This window comes from Cynocephalus volans, chromosome 3 (genome assembly GCF_027409185.1).
Source record: "Cynocephalus volans isolate mCynVol1 chromosome 3, mCynVol1.pri, whole genome shotgun sequence".
Lineage (NCBI taxonomy): Eukaryota > Metazoa > Chordata > Mammalia > Dermoptera > Cynocephalidae > Cynocephalus > Cynocephalus volans.
Window position 1 is genome coordinate 160,116,803 of NC_084462.1, and position 23,819 is coordinate 160,140,621.

At 36.8% G+C, this 23,819-nt stretch overlaps 1 protein-coding gene across 9 annotated transcripts in view; it reads left to right on the top strand.

Annotated features, from left to right (window-relative positions):
* The window catches only part of NRXN3 (neurexin 3), a 1,519,487-nt gene that overhangs the window by 1,350,012 nt on the left and 145,656 nt on the right, over positions 1-23,819 (top strand). For 5 of the 9 annotated variants that reach the window (XM_063091545.1, XM_063091547.1, XM_063091543.1 and 2 more), the window contains 2 exons: positions 17,159-17,248; positions 22,571-22,878. In XM_063091545.1, coding sequence (XP_062947615.1) covers positions 17,159-17,248; positions 22,571-22,878 — 398 coding nt within the window. The remainder of the gene's footprint in view (positions 1-17,158; positions 17,249-22,570; positions 22,879-23,819) is intronic. The other 4 variants (XM_063091544.1, XM_063091548.1, XM_063091552.1 and 1 more) reach the window with 1 other exon arrangement.

Genomic DNA, 23,819 nt, shown 5'->3' on the forward strand with positions numbered 1-23,819 from the left:
TAACCTCTCAGTGGATGAGTCAAATCCCCAGAGACATAGAGAACAGTGATGCTGCATAGAATGACCTAGACCCACTGGTGAGATGAATTCAGCATAAAGAAATGGAGGGCTACATGAGTGGGACAGGCAGTCCATTTACCTGTACTTCAAAAAAAATTTAACAAAAACAAAAAGCTGGCTATATACCACCTTCCCAACTCAACCAAAGACACAGATTTAATACTATCTTCATTTATGTTAGGTCACACCTTGCTCAGAGCAAGATTTGAAGATGCCAAACAGAAAGCATTATTTTTCTAGTGCTGTTACTTCTATTTAGTAACTTTAAGCTGTGCTGATCCTAATACACATTCTTCCCTCTTTCCTAAAGCAAGTTACATACTTGTCTTTTAGATTCATAGGTTTTTATCAGCCACTGGCTTAGATGCCTTAGCCTATTCTCTATAGCCCTTCTGCATAAAGGTGCCAGTTGACAATTAGCATTTATCTTTTCTCCTACCTGCTGCCTGATATGTGCACCTTCTAAGTCCCAAAGAGCATTGCCTTCATTTTCTCAGCATTGGTTATCCCTGTCCTCCCGATGAGAGCTTCTTGTTTGAGCTTCTGCTCCATTTCCGGCCATTGATCTGCTCTTGTGAGGATGGACAATCTTTAGATGTGGCTCAGCCTACTTCCTGCTATTGAGTTTTAGAGATTTTAGACCTGGTCCTCTATTTGTTAAAGGAGGAAGAACTAGGTTATGAGTTCTCCTAGATGTGCATGTGAGCACAAGAATGCATGTGTTTAAACTAATTTTTTAAAAAACCATTTTCACCTACATCTTCCTATTTCCCCCCACCCCAGTAACTACTGTTTTACTCTGTTTCTATGTATTTGAATTTTTATTATTTTTTTTATTTTATTTTTTATTTATTTATTTATTTATTTTTTTTTTTCGTGACCGGCGCTCAGCCAGGGAGTGCACCAGTCATTCCCATATAGGATCCGAACCCGCGGCGGGAGCGTCGCCGCGCTGCTAGCGCAGCACGCTACCGAGTGCGCCACGGGCTCAGCCCTATGTATTTGAATTTTTTAAAAAATTTCACATGTAAGTGAGATCATGCCGCATTTTTTTCTGTTATAAGTTGCAGTTATAAAAAATGAGTAAGTCGAGAGATGTAATATACAACCTAACTATAATTAATAATGTAATATTTTACAGTGTTAATTTACCAAGACAGTACTCTTACCACAAAAAAAAAAAGAAAAGATAAAAAGATCACTATATGAGATGATGGGTATGTTATTTTGCTTAACTGTAGTAATCATTTCATTATTTATATATATATTAAGATAAGTTTATCAAAACATCATGTTCTCACTACCAGAATAGAAAACATATACCAACAGAGTTGGCTCCCTATAGCTCAAGCAAAGTGGTCACAGTTTTGTTAATCCTTTTTTTTTTAAGGAGTCAAATATAGTAGGTGCTTAATAAATGTTAATCTGCACAACTGTGCTGATATTATTAAGACTTCTGACTTCATTGTCTGTGAGTATGCAATAATATAAACTAAGGTAAAGAACATCCTTTATAAGCATTGACTATAAATAAGTTAATTTTATATCAACAGAGAAATATCAAATGTTTTACTATTAATAATTTTTATAATTTTATTGTGAAATTTTTTGTTGAAATGGTTAAATCTGATTTTATTAAAATATTTTTGCATTGGTGAGATGATTCTTTATTGGTCTGAAAGAGTGGATTTCCCAGTGTAAATGAACAAAATGATAAAAGGGAGAAGAAGATTTAGGCATCCATGAAACTTAGAAAAATAAATATAAATCTAATAAAAATGTAAATGTAAAATAAATCTGAAACCTTCTCAGACAGTCAAGATTTAGAAATACTTATTATTTTATTTTTAAACCTACATAAAACTTTGGTGAGGTGCTGACTGTTTCCAATAAAATAGGAATTTATATAAGTCAAGTACAAACTGAAATAGAACTGTAATGTTTTTAAACTTTCAGAATGAATAGCTGGATTTTTAACTGAATTTTCTGTGGATAAGCATGGCACTGGACCTCCAGAATAGGTAAAAATAAAGGTAATCCACAAAAAGGAATATATTTTTGTCAGGGAGCAATTGACATCTCCCAGAGGAGCGAAACCAAGTGAAATCTAATAGCGTCACTTCATTTTGTGACTTTCTTCCACTAGGACCTCAGAGAATTCTGAGCTCCAAATAGGTCCATAAAGGGAATTTTGAAATACTCTTAATAGATCTGTTCTTGGAATAAGTCAGCTGAACTGAACAAGGTGTTATGCCAACACATTAACCGAGAATCCTGAACAACCCTGATTCCAGACCTTTACGGGCAATTCTCTAGTCTTATATCCATTCTCAGTAGTTGTTATGCAATTTATCTGAAACAGTTGTTCCAAACCCAGCTTCCTAGTGGTCTGGTTGAAATGAGAGAGTGGTTGTAGAGGTCTCTGATGAACACATAGGCCAAAACATTATTGAACTTTTTAGGCAGTAAATCTAGCTCATTCTGTGGCTGCATAATTGTATAATTCCACCTTTCCACCAGGTTATAGTTGCTTTAATTTTTCTGGTCAAATAGAACAATCAACATACTTTGTTCCTCTCTCTTCCAGTTTTGATTGCTTAATTTGTGCCACTTCCCACTCTATTCTTCCAACCCCTTACTCCCACAGCAACTTAGAAGAAACAAATCGTTGACTAGAGGGACCAAGAGTCTGAGCAGTAACTGTGGACTTTCAAACATCACTGCCAATCTAGAAGTGCAGAACCACCCGAACCCCCAATTGACACAGCCAACCTCTAGGCAAAGATTAGCAACCCTAAGATCTGCTTTCCTTTGTTTACAGAAACAGCTCAAATTCTTCTCTGAAAGTATTTATTAAGCATCCATCTCTATAAATCCCTGTGCTAGAGATGGAATAATAGAACTCAAACCATTATTTAATCAGAACAATTTTAAATCCAACAGGGTAAGAAGGAAGTCTACATATTTTTTTCACTATTCACTGTGTCTAGTCTCTCTTTTCTGAGTCACATTCAAACACCATCCTTGGACACCATCCTTGGGCTTTAGTTAGATGGGAAATTTCAATCCTTTTTCAAAGTCTAAATACTCTGGTGATTCCAAGGTGATTTAAATAACCCACCATCCTGATAATCAGAAATGAAAACATAAAACCAAGAAAACTGTATGTTCTCCTTTCACCTGTCTCATTTCTTGTCCTAATTATACTTACACTTACTAATGTTGTAAGTGCTTTTTGACAAGACAGCAATGGTACATCAATAGATGCTGCATGGACTTGAGTAGGCAAATCGAGGCACTCAAAGGTCTTCTTTTAATCTCTTGGATCATTATTGCAAAGATAAAAGCAGGTTTTTGAAAGAGTGAAATTCAAAGGAACCTAGTAATTAGAATGGTGAAAATACTAGGTCACCTAGTCCATTTTCCTACTTGGTTTGGAAATTTCTACACAATATGGACTAGTCTAATTTTATAAGACTAATTTGAAATGTTACAGATGATAGAATCTGCCTTTCTTATACCAAAAGAATAATAGATCTGTCTGATTTCCCCTCTTTGGTACTTTTTTTTTTCTTTTTTTAAGTTTTCGCTCAACTCCATTCTTATTAGAGATGTCAGTTGAAATTATTCTAAATCATTTATTTAAATTATGGATATTTATTTCTTATAGATATCTAAGGGCTATTTCTTGTTGAAATGTGCAAGGTTCCATGGAGAACATACAAAAGCATGTTTCTGTTTGAGATATCTATAAAATCTGTTTTTATACTGTATACATACACATATCATACACTCACACGTATATTACGTAGACACACATCAGACAGTCATACACACATGTCAATGGGTAGATATAAAAAACATTGCATTTGCCCCAGGACATAGTAAATTTTCAATAAATATCTTTAAATTTAAAATAGCCTATAATTTGTAGAAATATTTCTCAGATAGCCAATCTCAGGTAGATTTAATATCATATATTTAATGTCATGTTAAATTTCTAAAAGACGGAAGCATTAGTATTTTATTTATATGTCACAAATGTATAGGTTTGCAGAGGTTATAAGAACCTTAGTAATCATCAACCTTGAAAGCTAATAATTTAAGTTTGTTGGATTCAGGACACCTGCCTCTTGAGGTGGTAATAGTTGTCAACTTCATGAATATTCTTGAACACTTAAGACATGTCAGTGTTTGGTGTCATTGTGTGTTGGGAAGGGACTGTGGCAGTAGAATGATAGTATAAAAATATTTTTTTTTGCTTTTCTTTTTTTTTTTTGCGACGGGCCGCACCACGCTCACTGGCTGAGCGCACCGGCCATCTCTATATAGAATCCAAACCCACGGCGGGAGCGCTGCTGCACTCCCAGAGCTACACTCTCCCGAGTGCGCCACGGGGTCAGCCCTAAAAATATTTTTCAAAACTCTGCTTCTAAGAGAATTATAATTTATTAAAAACAACAACAACAACAACAAACCCAAACATGCCCACAATAACTGATATTCAGTGCAGGGTAGTGGAGAGTCTGGGTGGCAGACAAATATTTAAAATGTGTGGATAATTTTACATAATCATTGGGCACTTTCTTAAAAGTGTTAAAAAAAAAAAAAAAGGCCCTAATTTAAAAAAATCTGCTATTCTGGCCATTACATTTACAATATATACTAATATTTGAGTCATGACATATACCATATACTTCTGATGATTAACAAGTATGTGTCACTTGAGTTGTCAATCAGAACATTTAGCAATGTTAGTTGTACTTACTCTTTCTTTCACCCCTTAGTCACTAAATCTTAATTATTTTGGATGCTTTACTCTAGGGTCCATTTGCCACTCACACACTAAAGTAATATCATTCAAATACCAGCTATTAAGTCCAAAGAAAATGATTTCTAAATTCTTAATGATTTTATAAAGTCTTCTTTTGCTAATATATAAACTTTAAAAGAGGTTGAAGAGACAGTGCCTGCTTTTTAAAAGCCAAGGTTGCAAGGTAGGAAAGTTTTTGTCTACTTTTGGTCTTTGGTCTTTAATTCATTGTTTTGCTTTCATTGTTCTGTGTTAGAAGGGAGCGTGGTGGGGAGTACCTTTCTATTCTAAGTATGAGTAAGGCTGTTCAAGACCAGTGATTATTCATACTCTGCAGAAACATAAATTGTTTGGTTTGGTTTGGTTTGGTTTTGGAAGGATAGGCTTAAGGTTGGGAGTGAAGGCGATGTTTGCATAGAAAAAGAGAAAGCAATGCTTCGGGGCTCCTCATGAATCATTTACGGAGTGAGAAATCCATTCACGGGGTGGGGGTCACAGGGCCAAAAGTCTTACTAGTAAACTCAGAATTCATCTTGCTCTTCTTACTGGTCTTCAGTTTACCCCTCATTCAAATAGTGATGGAAGGAGGTTGGGTGGGTAGCTCCCCATCACCTTGTTAGCTCTACTCCTTGTTACGTTTAGAGCAACTCTCCCTCCCCTTCCCCTAGTCTAAGTCTAGAAACAGGGGTCAGAGAAGTGTCAGTCATTCTCCAGTCTTCCTGCCCCATCCCAGCTCCCTTACCCTCTCTTCTCTCGGAGCTGCATTATTGCATCGCTTTCCTTGGACTTGATATTTCCCTCCTTAGAAGGAGGAATAGGGCTAAGGATAGCTAACAGGGGCTCAGATCCCCCTGTCCACCCCAGGATGCCCAAGGCTTTTGCCACACAAGCTCCTTTAACTCCTGGGCAGAATCAAACTTTCCTCCTGTTGGCCTTGATGGAAACCCTCGTAAGAGAGGGTGCTTCTCTTACCTACTCTCGACTTCCCTGTTCTTCCTCGATTTCCTGATGTCCTGGCTGTACCACTTAGTGTTTGCTGCATAGCAAGCTGCTCCAAAACATTGTTATTTATTGGTTCATGCTTCTGTGGCTCACGTGGATGTTTTTTTCTATTCTGGTCTGGCTTGGATGGAGCTTAATGATCCTGGTCGCATTCGTTCAGCTGAGTTGGCTCGGTAGGTTTGGATGGCTGAGATTCTCTTCTCGTGGAAGAGCCTAGTCTGGACTTCTTCAAATGACAACCTCAGGTTCTGGCAGCACAAGATGGCAAACACCAATATGCAAGTCCCGTTTAAGCCTCTGCTCATGTCTCATGTGCTGATATGCCATATGCCAAAGCCCCACAGCCAACCCCGAATCACGGGTGGAAAAATGGACTCGGCCCCTGATGGGAAGAGTGACGAAGTCCGATTGCAAAAGGGGCATGGATATTGGAACGAGATTGTCAATATTTTTCAATTTAAAAAATGGGAAGAGAAAAAAGGCTCTTGTTTCAAATATTGTATTTTGCTCTTAAACTTTCTCCTTCTCAACCCTAAATACAGGTCTTAAACGGAAGTTGGAAATTAGTGACTTTCACTGAGGAATTGTCTTGTGTTTTCTTTAGGACATGACATTTTGAAATTAATCTCATCTCTTCTTTCTATACCATAAGCTTACTTTTTTTTTCTTTCCCCCTTTCTCTTTTTTTTTTCTCAGTATGTCTGATCATTTTACCTGCAATCAAATTAATTTCTTTTTGAAAATTAAATGCCCATTTAAAACATTTTTATTCTCTTTTACATTCCCTCTGGATGTTTTCAAATACTTTTTTAGAGGGTATTTATAATATATCAGTGTTATTTATAAAGTATGTTATATTTGCATAGGGTATGTTCTTCTTTTTTTCTTCTTCTCCTAGCAATAACAGTTATATTATAAAAACAGCCTCCATGCTGATCCATACTTTTCTCTAGACATTTTTCTGAGCTCCATACATTGTTGTTTATCATTATCCTTTGTTTGTAGCCAGATTTGAGTCCATGTTGCAGTTCTCACAAACAAATCAATCTGAATTAATTTGCCAAGTAGAGTTAACGAGGCATTGTATGAATTCAAGACACACTGCAACTACTGCACTCCCTGAGGTTATTTCTTCTCTGGGAAAATTTTGATTCTGTACCACATTGCAGTAGTGTATATCTGGACTTTGACTCTTACACTAAATGATGTGTGGCTGCCAACTGGTTTATATTTTGAAAAGTATTAGAAATGCCATGCAACCAAAGAAATAGGAATATAGACAATTCTTTAGTTAGTACCTTTGTGGGGAGAGCTTTGTCTTTAAGATCTGCACTCTGCTGCTTGTCTGTGCTAGGAGTCCTATTTTCGGTGATGTTCTAAGCAGAAGTTTGAGAAACATCAAAATAGGAAAATATATTTCTAAGGTGACCTTTGTGGTCTCCTCAACCTTAAAATTGTGGACTGCTTCTTTTAAATTATAAACTGTAAGTTTCAATGAATTGTATCCCAGAAACTGCTTTTTGTTTAATTATAAAACAAGAAAGCATTTGCTTAAGAGAGACCTCAGTGGTTATCTGAATTTCCCCCATTCTCTACATGCACATCTTCATCTGTCACCAACAGATTATCTAGCAAAGAAAATTTCCTTCAGTCTGTAAAGACTAATAGAAGCAAAACAAATAAGAAAATCTAATACTCTCACCCAGAAAAGTGAAGAAATGGTAATAGGCTCCTTCAAAGGAGCTCAAATTTCTGGGTCTTAGATGGATAACCTCCCAAAATGCTTACAGAACTTGAACTCCAAGCCCCTGTTAATGTTTGTTCAGAAATAATTCATAGGAATCAGTAAGAATAGAAAACTAGTTTGGGAAAAGTGTCCTATATTTTACATTATATAAAAAATTGATCTCTTAAACTTAGGACTGATACATAAAAATTCACAAGTGTTTCATTTTTTGGCAGAAAATTTGGTACACATTTAACCATATTTAACAAAACGTCTGATGATGGCTGAGGGCCACCATGGGCTTGTCAAAACAAGTCTTACCAAACTAGGGTAAATTCCCTTTGGATAGCATTAGCAAACTAGCAAAGAGAAGAATGTTATGAACATTGTACATGGTGCATCTTCATTTCCCTGAAAGAGTATTAGGAGAAAGGAAGGAATCTCGAGGAGATCTGCCTGTGCTTGATCAGATGAAGCTCTCTAGCTGTAATTCTGTCTCTATCACTGTGCAACAAATCACCCCACTAAGTTTTCGGGCATACTTAAATAATAAAAATAACATTTATTACTTCACAGTGCATATACATCAGGATTTGGTGAAAGCTTAGTCAAGTGCATCTGGCACAAGGTGTCAGATAAATTGCAGTCAAGATAAGGATGGGGACTGCAGTCACACCTCTGCTCTGCCTGGAAGATGTGACCATGTGACGGCTCACTCACAAGGATGTAGACAGGAAGCCTCCCTGGCTTCCCCTCCTCTCTGGCTATCATGCTCCAACTATTTCTTTTTGGCTGTTATGCTCTCTGGCTCAGTTCCGTGTCATGTGTACATCTCCATAGGGCATCCCAAGTGTCCTCATGACAAGACACCAGCTTCCTCAGAGTGAGTGGTTCAAGAAAGACAAGGAGAGAGAGAAATAGAGAATCTCAGTGGTTTTTTTAATGACTTGTGCTCTAAATACAGACACTGTCACTTCTGCCATATCCTATTCTTTAGAATCAAATCACTAAATCCAGCCCACACTAAAGACTGAAAAATCAAGCTCCACTTCTTATAGAGAGCAGTTTCAAAGAATTTGTAGACATTTTAAAGCCACACCATAATCCTCCTATTCTCTAAGAATTTTAAGGACTACAATGAATGCACAGAAGATATGCTAATTAAATTTTCAGATGACACGAAAGCTAAGAGAGGTATCTCCTACCAGAAACAAAAAATCCTAGAGGGAAACATTTTCTTGTTAGGTTTGAATGCTGTTATGTAACAAAAAAAGAATAAATTTAATGGGATATAATTAAAGTCTGTCTTCGAAGTTCAAAAACTATATTGCATGAGTGTAAGATGGCCCAGTCTTTTGAGGAAGCAATTCAACTGGAAACTGTCTTGGGTTTTAGCTGGAAACAAGCCTCATATGTGGCTGTGCTGTGATGTGGCTGTTAAGATAACTGTTGCAAACCAGTATACTAACTAGGCCATGGGAGGGTGGTGTACAGAACAGTGATTGTTATTTTTCAATTCCTTGGGAATACTATATTCATTTATAGGCATGGGATTCAAAGTTGGTCCAAAAGACCTATAATGTATAAACACCAGAAATTCCGCAAAATTTAAATAGAAGGACTGCTATGGGATAAGTTTTTTATGGCATCAGAGCTGTTAATATCGGTGTGGCATTTCTATTCATGAGGATGGAAATATTCCTATGTGTTGCCCAGTGAAATTGTCCTCCCCAACCTCCTACCTGTCCTTTGTGCTGTGTGGGGACATGCCACAAGCATGTTTGAATTAACAGATTTTTAAAATTGAATATTCTAACATTCTGGCTTTAAAAACATTGAGTGTGATGTTCTCTGCTTAGAAATGAAAATCAAACATGAGAGGAATGAAAGGAGACAGGAATGATGAGTGGGAGGGAGCAGGTGGATAGAGAAAAATGAAAGGAACCAACAATACTAAACAGAGAGATCACACAAAGGGTGGACTCACAGGAATGCACGCATCAGGGGAACAGTGAGCCCCAAAATAACACTGTGGCTTTTGCAACAAGGAGGAAAGAAGTGATAAGAGGAAAAGCATCAGGGGGAATCTTGAAAGGATCATATGTCAAAAGACTGAAGAATGAACATTAAAGCTTTATTTTGAAAAGAAAATTTGAAAAAATATTTGGCATTAAAATTTGTGTAGGGAAGTCATTCTTGCTGAGTTTGCCTTCTTTTTTGTTTAACTCTTCTGAATCACGTACTTGTTATAATAATCACCACAGGAATAAATCATATATGGAGGACTTATTACATGCCACATGCTTTGCTAAATATTATATATATTTTTTCTTAGTTAATTCTTGCAACAATCCCATGTTCCAGTTATTGTGATAATCCCCATTTTATATGTGAAAAAAACTAAAGCTTAAAGAAACACCAAGACATAAATAATGCTAAGCATGTTTACCAGGAAACATCCAGGCATTGAAATCAACTCGTCTAGCTTCAGTGCATATTTCGGAATAATTATAGAAGGAAAAAAGCGACATTTGAAGAAGAAAAGCAAATTTCATAGTCAGTTTATGTTTTTTTAATTTATAGCATGTCATTTTTGAGAGTGACACTTAAATAAGAATTGGTGTTAGGTAGACTTGTAAAACAGTGTGCTGAAGAAAGTTCCATTCGAAATTTTTTGAAAACATTCTCTTAAACTATTGTAGCAAATAAAGATGTTGCAATCACCTGGGACTGGTTTTATTAATCTATCTGGGATTGAAAGTATCCCTGATGGATGAGAAGTGAGGAGAAACGTCAGGAGAAACAAGCGTCAGGAAGGAAGAGAGTTAAGAATGACCTCAAAATGCAGAGAAAGGATAAGGATTGGCGATATATGTTCTAATTATTGCATCAAGGTAAACCATCTTTAGTATAATGACACTTCAACAGAAATGACTCTTTGGTTTATGTTTAGGATATGAAAGAAAAGTTCAATGTTAACATGTATACACACAAAACATGTGAATTCAGCTAGCAACAAAGGTCAATAAATGGAAACATGGCCACTTGGATAGGTGGACACAGCACCAGGGTTACATCTCTAGCATGGATCTGTTCCCATCCTCTGGCTATAAGATTCTTAGATGTGAGGAGTGAATGTATATAGGCACATCAATGAGAGAACATAGGCAGAAATCAGAACTCAGTGGAAATATCAAAACCAGAACAGTTTGGGAGAGGCTCTCCAGCATGAGATTCTCTTTCCCCCCACACCCCCACACCCTCCCCCAAAAAACCTCCCTAACCCTGTTTACTTTCATTTTGAAGCCTTACGTTGTGTTAGAGAATGATCCTAAGAATTAAAATAAATCACGGACTCTCTCCATTCCCAGCCTCTCTGACTTCCTAGAGCTAAATCCTGCATGAATAATTACATTGAATTTGTATAAAACCTTGAAATATAGATATCATTATCTTTCTTTTATTTGAACAAATTCATCTAGATTAAGTAAATTGCCCAAGTTCACAAAACTGGTAAACATCTGAGAAAGGATTGGACTCAAAGTTGGTCTGACTCCACAACCAATGCTCTGTTCACTCATGTTGGAGCTATTTTTGCTTTAACAGCTCAACCCGTGTAGCCTAGAGATGGTGAATTGATACTATGTCCTGGTTATAGGAGGGAAATGATAACATGTCTGTCCCTGTATATTTTCCATTTTGGAACATATCCAGAAAACATTAAAAGTGATCTTTATCAGCCAAGTCATGGTATGCCTGGGTGATCCACGGCCGCTTTTCAGGGGCAAACATCTCATCACTTAGGAAACGTGGTTTTCTCTGGCTCAAGGAACAACTTAAGTGAGTCTGGAAAAGCTCCCTTACTTAATAATGCCCTTGTGCTCTGGGTCTATTAATTCACGTCACCCAGCTGATCAGTTTTCTGCTCCAAGAGATTAATTTCTTTACTTTGGCACACTCAAGGATCAAGGCTCACAACATATAAATAGTTCTTTTTTTCTTCAGACCCAAAGGTCTGTTGTGAGGATTAATGAGATGATGCTTATAATTGCATTCTGAGCTCCTTGGTTGAAAGGCACTTTACACATACAAGATATTAGTTCTTTGTTGAGATCCATTCATCACTTACAAGTGGCCGAACATTCCAGATGCCCTTTGAGTAACACAACACCTCCCTCTCTGACTCAAAGAGTTGATCTGGGCAAGCGCCAGCAACATGGCCAGAGCCAAGCTCAGAGAGTTTCCCAAGTTCCTTTTTCTTTAGTGTTATATATTTGCTTTAAAACTCAGAAAGTATTTTGGGGGGACAGAGATATGGCAAGAACCCCGAACCACCTATTACTTGAGGGCAGTAGTAGTACCACATTGATTTTCTTTTGCCTCTGACTGTAGTACATTGTATTCATTCTTTGACTATTCATTAGATCCACAGTCTCATTTTTTAGCGTCAGCAAAGTAGTAAAGAAAATTTTTCCTTTTTTATTCCAGGGCTCAAAACAAAATGCAAAAATACTTCTGGCATTAATTTTGTACAGATGAATGTTGTTATGGTATTCCTATTAGCATGTCCACGTGCTTGACAACATTTCAGATGGTATTAATAGTCTACCTGCAAGAAAGCATTTTCTGCCAGCCTGTTGCAAATTGCCAGAACCTTTAAGCCACTGTTCTTCAACTTAGAAGCAGTATATCATCATTATCTGTGGCTGGACCAAGAAATCACATTTGTCAATTCCTGAATTGCTCTTTTACTTTCAGTAGTTTTAGAAACCCGCTTTGTTTTAGAAACGGAATTAGCTGAGTATATTTTAGAAGATACATAAATATAAAAAGCAACAACTAGGAGATTTAGAGGGTAATTAGGAGGTTTCATTTTCTACAGCCCGTAGATCTTTGCAAGACAACTTTGTGGGACCAAATGTGATGTGGTCATCTTTTGACTGAAAGCCTGATAAGGTTAATAGTTCATGGAGGCAAACTATGGAGCTATTTGCCTCATTTTGATCACTGGGAAAGAGTTAAATTATATTAATAATGATGGTTTAAATAAATTGAATATTTTTTACATCCCGAGTTCCATATATGCTATTGTACTATACCAAGTCCTATAGTAAATTGGGGAATGGGGAAAGTGAGGCTAAGTGACATGCCCAAGGTCACACAGCTAATAAATGGTAAAACTGGAACTCAAAACCAGATTTATTTCCAAATCCCACGGTCTTAACACCTATGCTGTACTAATGATGGCTTTAAGAAAATTAGTGTGAGTACTAATGAGTAGGACCTATGTTTGGCCCAATAAAAGTGTAAGAATAGTGTTATAAAAGTTATTTTCTGCACTATCTAAGAGTTATCTCTTTCAGTTCTGCACTTGAAAACATTTTTCCTCCTTTGGGACTGTTAACAAGTTTCAAGCCTTTACCTTAAAAAGGGACTGGTGTATGTTGGGGACCTATTCAAGGGTCAATTTGCTTCCCTTGTTTTATCCTCCTCTGTTCCCTTTTCCTTTTAGCCTAGGTGGATTCACCCAAATGTAGAAAATGTGAGATAGTTCTGCATAAAGGTTGGAGCTGTGTGTCTGAACCAGTTGGGTCTTAATAATTTCACCTCAAAGTATTCTGCTCTTCACGATATAATAACTCAACAGTGCGTTTGTATATTGTACATGTCTCCAGAAGTTAAAATACTTAATAGTAGAGCCAATAGTTCAAATGAAAATGACCGTAGGAGGGAAATTATATAAAACTCTCAACTCCTTATCAAAAATAGATGGGAATAAACACACACACCCATCTATTTTAAGTAGAATAAAATGTGACTAATATTTTTTTTTCTGAAATCCACTCCCATGTTAGGTGAGTGCCAGACTCATGTAAGTAATTTAAGAACTGTTTATTTCAGGTTAGATCTTTGTGCAATTTATAGATTTCTCAGTGTGATTAGAATTGCAGTCATTATATTTTTTGTCTAATTAGTAATACACAGATGCTTCCTTTTAATGACATCATGACGTTACCATTCGTAAGGTCATTCTTTCTTGAATATAACATCACTTTCTTTTGAAGAATTGATTTCGTTCTTTGCTTAACTTTTCATCCTGGTTGCTACATGAAACGTACAATTGAATGTCATTAAGGATTTAATCAGAACGTATATGAATTTGATGAGGTTTGTTCAGCTTTCAGAGCAGTCCTGCGTGTAAATTCTTCTATTTAGAAGATTGTTTGCTCTTTAATCAGTCTAGCAATTGGGGCTCGGGGCAAATGAACTTATTCTCATGCACATGTTTCTAAAACAGTTCTTACTAATGGTTGAGATAAAGTAAAATAAAAACCAACAAGAACATGAATAGAGACTAAGATCAATGTTAATGTGGCAATTTAAACCAATTTGGTTTTCCAAATGACTTTCCATTTTTCACAACTTTTAACAGCGTGCAAGATCGCTATCCTTAGTGCCAGATACTATCAATCTGGTGTGGATAACTTAAAACTTTTTTCTAAATGTCTTTAAAGCTGAGGTGGAGAAGAATGACTCTCCCTCTTTCGCTTTCAGAAAGGTCTAAGGTTGAATCCTAGCTATGCTGTCTTCACACCATATTGGTTTTCCAACGTAGTTACTTCCTTGTCTAGCCTGTATCATGTTCCAAAACATTTTCTATGATGCTTTATGTTTCAAGGAGAGTGGGTGGCAAGCACGCATAGGAAAGCCAAGAGCCGTACGTATTTGGAAAAAGTAAATCAATACAGCTTCTTCATCAATTAATTTGGTGCATATAGAACTCTAATAATTTGGAAATTTGGTTACTTCTGATTTTTCCCTGCATGTTACGAAGAATATTTAGCTTTATATTTGCTAATCAACCTCACTGATCTATTCCACAGTGAGTAGAATGAAAGTCATGACTATATTTAACGTTGCAGCCAACAATGACAGACACAGAAAACTCATGGTAATAGAATATACTCAAGGTGAGTCTGGCACAATCTAATTGCCATTTCTCAGTGTGATATTCTGTTGTGGAGATATGCCCCCAATGCATATGCTTCAGAGGGTGCATGACATCCCTTATGATTTCTGACACCTGTAGGGTAGGATTAAGAGTTATAGAGGCAGGTTCTTTTCAAAAAAGTGCCTGCTCTTTTTCTATGAAAACATCTGAATATTTACCCAACTTTATTTTAGATGAATAGAATTCTGAGTACCAATATCTACCAGAGAGGACTATTATCATGATCTCTAATCTGTAGCTATGTTAACGTGTCTTTCACAAGGGCTTATCGAAGCACCAAGAAGTTAAGTTGTCTTTCTGTTTTCCCTCCTTGCTTGCCTCTCCCCCCTTTTTTTCCTGTGAGAAATGATACTTTCAGAAAAACCTTAAATTATCCACTGTAATGTTAAACTATTAATTATTCTTTCTATTCATTGCATTTTATCCTTTGATATGTTAATATGTTATGCCTTAGCTGGCCAGATAGATAGGATCCCATGATGTAGGCTGGAAGGAGATCCAGAGTTGCCTCTTTCATGAGGCTTTTTAAATTTAAATGTAATTTTATTTTATTTTGATTTAAAAAAAATTATTGGGTAGTAAGGATAATTTGTTAGAATTCTTAGAATAATTTTTTCATAGGAGAAGTGAAGGGGGAATCTTCCAAACATCCCCCAGTATAGCTATCTTTTCTCATCCTGTCCTTCATCCCTTCTTCCCACAGAAGGGAGAAACCAGTTTAGTCACATGTGGAATCTTAGCCAAATAATAACTCCTGTGTAGAGATGGCCCTATGCTTGAAATGCTGTGGCATGTCCCTATTTGCTCGATCTGATGATCCTAACACTCTTTCTGGCTTTTAGACTTCTTTGTAAATTGTTTCCAAGCCACCTGTTTGTTTCAAGATTTTTATTTTATTTTTGTTATTGGTAAGAAGCTCCCTAAGTTACAATATAGGCTTATGAATTAAAAGTAACAAATTGCAATCCACTAGTTTTTGCTAGATCATTGTAAGGCTGGCTGATGAAATAGAACAGCTCCCAAAGCATGGTTTTATTATTTTGTTATTTGAAGCATATTCGTTAGGGGAGTATCTCCACAACATCACTCTCCAAGTCTGTCCTAATTAAAGAAACCATCCAGGAGTGGTATTAACAGTTACGAAAGGAAAAGAGGGGCATGCTAGCAGTTAAAAGCATTATGTTTGAGCCTTGAAAATAATTAGATACTGCATGCTTGGAAGAAGTATCCCTAACAGGCTTTATGAATGGATGCCTGTTCAGGAAGGACTCTCACAGGAAGATATTAGTCCGTTTCTGTTGCTTATAACAAAATATGTGAAACGGGTTGATTTATAAAGAAAAACAAAATTTATTGCTTACAGTTTCCAACGTTAGGAAGTCTAAACTCCATCCGGTGTTGGCGACAGTGACCCAGGAGTCTCACATTGTAAGATGATAGAAGCAGAGAGACAGAGAGAATGCAGAGAGAGCAAGAGAGCAAGACAGACGTTCCTCTCTCCTCTTTTAAAGCCCTCAGAACCATGCCCCTGACCACCATTTTTAATTCATTCAGTACAGCGTGGTCCTATAATTTAATCACCTCTTCAAGGCTCCACCTTTCAATTTCCATAGTAGGATTTCCTACCTTCTTAACAGTCACAGCAGGGGCCAAGTCTCTAATACATAAAACTTGGGGGACACAATTCAAGCTTCAGCGAGTTTTGGGGAGACATAATCCAATCCAATACAGAAGGTAAGAGAGAAAGAGAGACTAGGTAAACAGACAATGTCAGCATCTATTAGTAGTAAAATGTAGGTGCTCCAACATCTACAAATGCTACATCACAATATGTATAACTCCCTTTATTTCGAGATATTTACTTTGGGTTTCCCTCTTTATTAACAGGTGGGACAAATTTGGAAAAAGAGATAGAGATATAAAAATTCCTCTGTACGACTCTACCTATTTAACATAGGATATAAGATGCCAGGGCCTCCTTTAACGGAATAAGAAGTCTTCCTTGGCCATCAAAGCTTCAGTTGTCTTCTATGGCTTCCCTCTGCTGGAAGATAGAGCAGTTGGACACACTTGAGAGGAGAATAAGGAAGGACATGGCCCCATGCTTCTGATGAGGTCACAGGAGAGTAATAGTGGGGTGTGCATGACTGAGGAGCTTAGGGTCCTTATCCCATTGTGAAAGGGATCCCGCAGGTGAATTACTCACAGGTCAAGGAAATCCTTGGGCCTCAGTAGCCCAATGAGAGTGTAGTTGGGATGAGATGAGGGAAAGTGAAGGTAAACCCATTTCTCTAAGTGGCCAGACCTCTTATTGATCCTCATCCCGTGCCACATTTCCAACACATGATGGAGTACTGCATAGCTAAGACTAACCTGACCTCTGACCTGTCAGCCAAGGGCAGAGGGACTTCAGCTTCACCTCTACTAAAGATAAATTGATATCTATCTCTAAACACTTCATAAAACAAACCAAACACCTAGGATGTTTTTGAATGACTTACTGACTTTTCAGATTGTTCTTTAAGCTGTTTTTTAAACTTTAAAGGCAACACTGATAATGAACGCTTCCAAATGGTAAAACAGAAAATCCCCTTCAAATATAACCGGCCCGTAGAGGAGTGGCTGCAGGAAAAAGGTAACCGTCATTAAAACTTTCATTTTAAAACCATTTGATTCTAAACCCTCATTTTTAAAGCCTGCAAATAAATGTTCCTTAAATGATAATCGCCTGCTGCATAAATGACTGTTTTAATTTTCATTATAATTTCTGTCAGCTTCCACCTGCCATATGTTGATAAATCATGCTATAATACATTGCCATTAAAATACAGTTAAAGGGACTAACATCAAGCCCGCTATCAGCGTGACAACCACAAACAAGAAATTCCAGGAACCTCTAAAAAAAGAAACGTATCATGGCAATTTAACCACTGCATGACCTTATTTGTTAATTTGTTTTAAATTACCTCTTACACCAAAGCTCTCTAAAAAAGTTTCAAAAGCACTTTCTAAACTTACATCTTGAGGCTGTTTGGGCTTTACTTTCTGTAGCATGGTAAACAAAAAAGATGTATAGATTGACTCTTGTCACTCAAACTGCTTACAACACATGTTATAAGGGGAGCAGTGTTTTTCACATTTGTTTTTAAACAAAGAAAAGAATGACAAGGATGAATTTTGCCTTCCAGTTCAAAACTACAGAGGCAAAAGTATTTTATAAGAAATTCTGTCCTAGTTGCTGACTGAAACTAAAACAAAACAAAAACAAAAACTTCTTTTACGCTTTGGTTGTGTGATACCCTGGTGTATTTGATGTTTTACGCAACAAAAGTGTAAGTGGTTAAGACAATGAATGAAAGGAAGAGGCTCATAAAAGGCAAAATAGCAGTTTCTGATTTGCTGGAGAAAACAACCACTGTGTTAATAAACGAGGGCAGCGGTTCTAACTGATGTTAGAATTTTCTGTGTGACTTCTGTTTGTTACAAAATAAACTATGTCTTTCAGTGAAGACAATTCTGTCTTGAAGAAACTTTTTTTTTTTTCCCCCGAGCCGGTATAACCTTCTCATGTCTCCAGTACTTAAGTGAACTCTTAAAATTTGTAGAGATTTTGACTGAGTTATATATAAGGAATAATTGGGTATATTACTTAATATACCACTTAAAAAACAAAAGATTTCTACTACGGTTTTAAGTTGGATGAAGACATCTTTTAAACACGGAAAATCCTCACAGAGTCTTAACTGTTTGCCCTGTTTTTAACGTATGTGGTCTAATTAAAAATAAATTAAGAATAACTCTAAAAAGCAAATAATTTTGTTTAGTAATCACCAGCTCATAAAGTCCCTTTAACATTAAAGACAATGATTGCCTCACTTTTAAAAAGGAAATGAAAACTAGATGCATGTCTGAGTCCCATGTGCCTGAGAGAACTTTTTTGTTTCTTTCAATTTTATGTTAATAATATTTTATTTTATTCCATTGCCTTTTGAAGTCTAAGTTTAAGAGCATGCCAGGCATTTTCATTTGTATAAGCCATTTTAAAGTTATTCACAGGCTTTTAGTTTTCCTTAAGACAGCATCGTTATCAGTTGGCTTCCATATAAAAAGGTGTTTTCAAATATACAAGTTGGAACGAGGGGTAGGGGTGGTTGAGGTGGGATGGGGAGGCATCCTAGTTTCTTAATCTAACATATATATATATACATGTGTATATATATATATATATATACAAGTGTTTGTTTATGTATGCATATAACATTGAAAAGAACTATTTGCAAACTGTAAGGTTCTCTTCTACATTATTTTCACTGAAATTATTTTCTTTTTGTAATTTGGGTGAGTAACATCTATTCTTTATAGTGTTTTACCTCTTCCTCTGCCTAGCTAACTTTCCCTTCAAAAGAAATAGAAAATATATAATAAAAGGCCTTGTAGAAACTATGAGCATAAAGGGTAAAGATAGAAGGTGATTAGACAGATGCATTAGAAAGTACTTGGAATGCCTCTTTGGAGTTATTTCTGTCATTGGGGAAGAGAACTAGGTCACAGTATTCCCAAGTTCGTTTTCTGGCTCTGTCTACTATTGACTGACTTTCTGACCTTAGACAATCCACTTAACCTCTTTATATCTCAGATTTCCCATCTGAGGAGAGGAGAAATAATACTGCTTATTCCCCAAGGGTGTTCTGAGGCTTAATTAATTAGTCTTTGTGTAACACTGACTGGAGATGTGCAGATTTAATTTAAGCCAGTATGTGAGCTTGATGTCCAAATGAGGTAATAATTAATGACTTCCAAGAGGATGGGCACCTAAAACAAAACAAAAATTAACCTGCTACAAATCCTTTACTGGTGTTAAAAATCAATTTTGCGTTATTGATGATAGAACAATTTTCAGATTGAGATATGTGTACACACACACACACATATATATATACTTGTTATAAAAACTTGATTGATCATAAAAAGTGACAATAAGAAGAATAAGGAAATCTGGCATTGATTTTGAGAAATCTTGGGCAAATGATAAAAAGGGTAACTTTCTCGAGTCAGTCCTTCACATTCTCCTCAGGGAAAGGGTAGTGATGTCTGTTTCTCACTTACACACTAATTCCTGTTTAGCTGAGAGAGATAAATCAATCAGAGAAAGGGATGGCAGCAGACAGAGAGTCTTCCCCTGTTCCTCTAGTGACTGCCAGCTCTGTTACTAACCACCTAACCCAAGGTCCAGAGGGCCAGGGGTGGGCTTAGAAACAGAAAAAAGCAGATCTACCAGGAATAAACCATGAAACAAACAAACAAGCAAAAATCCAAATACTTTGAGGGCATGATGGAAAATTGAAACATACACAATCTCCTTCCATGTCTCACTCCACCAGTGTCTTGTTCCCAGTAAGGGATGAGTCAGATCGCTCCGGGATTTTCAGGAGTGCTAATCAGGAGTGGAGAAGCAGCTTAATCTTATAACCCAGGAAACAAGTCTTGCTTTTCTTGATGCTTGGATCAAGTCTTGAACAAGCAAAGACCATTTTATGGAGTGAAATATGGCAACTAGAATGGAGGCAATCCATCGTTTTAAGCCAGTGTAACTCATCCTTGCACTTCAATTTTCTCTGACCCTCTTTTTATTTGTAAGCATTGCCAGAACAATACCACCAAGAAAACAAGATGACAACCATTATAGGAGTTACCATTGTGAAGTACTTTCAAGAGCATTAGAATATAAAATCTTCTACATATAATCAAGCATAAACATGAACTGATCCCCAGTGCTGGACTACATGCAGTGAGTGACCAGTAGCTGTGTGTACGGAAGGAATACCTTGGCAGTGGGGCTGTCTAGTGTAACTTACTGCATTTCCATCCTGCAAATCTTTTAGGCAGCTTCTTCTAACTTGTTATGTTAAACTGCCTCAAATGCCTATGTGAGATTGAAGGAGTATTTGTACTCCCCTTCCATCATGCCATTTCTTTTGTAGTATGTTCCCAGAAACAGCTGTTGTCAAGTATAAACAGTAAAGAGGTGTGAACTCCAGACCATTACCTAGTGTTACTGTGCACTGAACTTTGTGCTGCATCTTCTGTGAAGAGGGCATAGGCCAAAGGACAGGCAGCAATGCATGTGCACAGGACACTGAAGGAATTGGTGGGAAAATCATGGAAATCTATTAGACCTCTTTTGATTGCACCCTTGGGATCTAGAAGATTCTGTTATCATTAAGGCTGGAAGATCCCATTTCCATGCTCCAAAAATGGTTAGAAAGGGAAGATTATTTTTCAACAAATTCTCTGGCCAATTCTCCATATTGCTCTGTTTGAAGCCTCCAAAGAGGTATTATTCATAAATCATTCTTGACTAATAGGCTGTTAAGAGTTGCCTAGTGAGCAGAGTTGACTCTTGTCCAAAGGGTCCCCTCTGAGCAGATGCCTTTTTCCTTCTCTGTCTCTTCCATTTCCCCATTATTACACATTGAGAAGGTATTCCACATTATACACTACAAACTCAAGGACAGCTGAGCATCGTATAGCTGTGAAGACCAGGGAATGGTGGTTGAGAAGTTAAGAGCCCAAACATCACAGTACACCTGTATTCATCATAGAGATTGTGGAACAAAAACCTCAGTCTGTTAAAAATATATCGCCTTCTATTAAGCACACAAGAATAACAAAATTGTGTCCAGTTATTTATAACTAAAATAATTCAGGTGATTAGATTAAGAATGAGTGGAACATTGTTGACTGAAGTGGAAAAAAATTCAGAAAATATACACTTAGTAAGTCTTTTTTTTTTTTTTTTTTAAACCTTCCTTTATATGGAAAAACAGAGGGAAGTAATCTGGAGAGATACCAGCAAAGAAGGCATAAGCATGTTGCTGGCCTGCTAAATTATAATGAGTTTTAAAAAGCTGTTTGAGTTTTCTTTTTAGCCCCTGAGAGAGGCTTTTATAAGTAGAAATTGTTGGGAGTAAGACTGGTTGAATTTCACTGTTCTAAACTCTATCCTACCATGATTACATTCTGGTAGTTTTCTTCACACAGGAGTATAAATGTTCCCCAAATAGTAACTCCAAATAAGAGATGAATACTGATATTCTTCAGCCCATTAACATTCTTCTATATCATTTTAAGAAGTTTCATTTGTTACTTTCTTTATTAATGCCCATCCCCTCTTTTTAAATTTATTGTACCTAAATGGCATCTTTTTTTCTCCCCACACCAGGAACATTATCAATGCTTACTTATTTTCTCTATCTTAGGAAATGATTTAGTTGTGTGACCATAAACACCCATTCCCCCCAAAAAATTAATACAGAGAGGAATTCATCTGTCATGATGTTGTTAAACAGCAAATATAGATAGAGTATTATGCACCATGAAGATTTACAGGAAATGTGTTTGGTGACTAGAATGTTCATTTTTATAAGTATGCAATGAATCCAAGTCTCTTAACTGGAATTTAATTCCAGTTCATGTAATTTAATTATCAGACCTAGTTTTTTAATGCAACGTTCTGAATCACCCCACTGAGTTTTTGTTATCCATATATAACTCTTTAAGTGGTCATTATGTTACTTTGTAGCTACAAAATCAGTGTCGTAGGCATCTGTGAATTATTCTGGTCATCACCTGATTTGAGTGTTTTTCTGTAATCCATTATTACAGACCCAAGAAGACAGCAATACCTCTTATCGTTGAACCAAGATTTTTTCTTCCTCAGAATGAAGAAACAGAGACTTGGTTATTCAGGATTATTTAGGATTTTCAGCTAGACAGTGGAAGAGATAACCATAGTGAAATGTTACTTGCCAATGTCTGTACTGAATTTCTCTTATTCATTTTCCTCCCCTTCAACTGCTCAAGGAAGCCTATTATGATACCTGGTTCATTCAGCCCAGGTAAGACAAAGAGGAAAAATGTACGGGAATAACAATGTTTCCTCCACCCAACCCACTAGGCCGGCAGTTAACCATCTTCAACACCCAGGCGCAAATAGCCATTGGTGGAAAGGACAAAGGACGCCTCTTCCAAGGCCAACTTTCTGGGCTCTATTATGATGGTTTGAAAGTACTGAACATGGCAGCTGAGAACAACCCCAATATTAGAATCAATGGAAGTGTCCGGCTGGTGGGAGAAGTCCCATCAATCATGGGAACAACACAGACGACCTCCATGCCACCAGAAATGTCTACCACTGTCATGGAAACCACCACAACAATGGCTACTACCACAACCCGCAAGAATCGCTCCACAGCCAGCATTCAGGTAAACCTCTTTTCCAAGAGGTTTTAATTGTCTTTGAAACATTGCTATCATGGTCAGTGTTCCATGTAGCTAAAGAGTTTGAATTACTATGTTTGTCAGAAGAATGCCTCCAGGTGCTCTTGGTAATAAGACCCAGGAGGAGAGAAAGATAAAGTCATTGCTAAAGAAGTAATAAAAGCCTTGTGGTGCTCATGGGTTGTTATTCCTATCACGTTTACTACTGAAATGATAAAATTGTTATTCAAAATGAGCAATGGACTACACTTTCAGTATAAAATACTCCCTCCTCTCATTTTATTATCTTTTCTTTTCAAATAGCAGAAAGGGAAAAGAGAGAAAGGAAAATTTGTTATCATACAAAAGGCTATATCCTAGTTCAATTCTATTCAGATCCTCCAGATGGCTTTGCTAGAACATGAATTGTTCATTATTGAGGCCAATGGGTGCCATTAAATCAAGGGCAATTCAAACTAGAAGTTCAGCTAATTCTTGTAAAATGCGGTCTTTGTGTTTGATATTAAGTCTTGATTAATAACTTGTCATTTTTTTGGTCCATTCTGTTTTCTTTATATTTGACCAGGATACTAATTACATTAGAAAATTTGAAGGTTTGAGTTTAGCTATGCAGAAAGTCCTTAGTTTTGTAGCAAGGTTTTTGTTTTTCCAACTGAAAGTAATTATATCCAAGCTAAAACTTAGTCCTTAGCTGATTCCCTTGGTATTTCATAAATCTAGTTAGTAGGAGGTAAGAGGTTAATCAAGTTATTAGCCTTAAATGCTCTGGCATAAAATAAGACATTCCAGTTGTTTGTGGGGAAATTACCCCTAGCCTAGTTAGTGTTCATAGAAAATTCAGTGTATCAGTACTTGTCCCTTCTGCTTCTTAGTTTTAAGACGTTATCCAGGAGCTCAACTGAGTCTTTGGCATGACCTTTCCATTG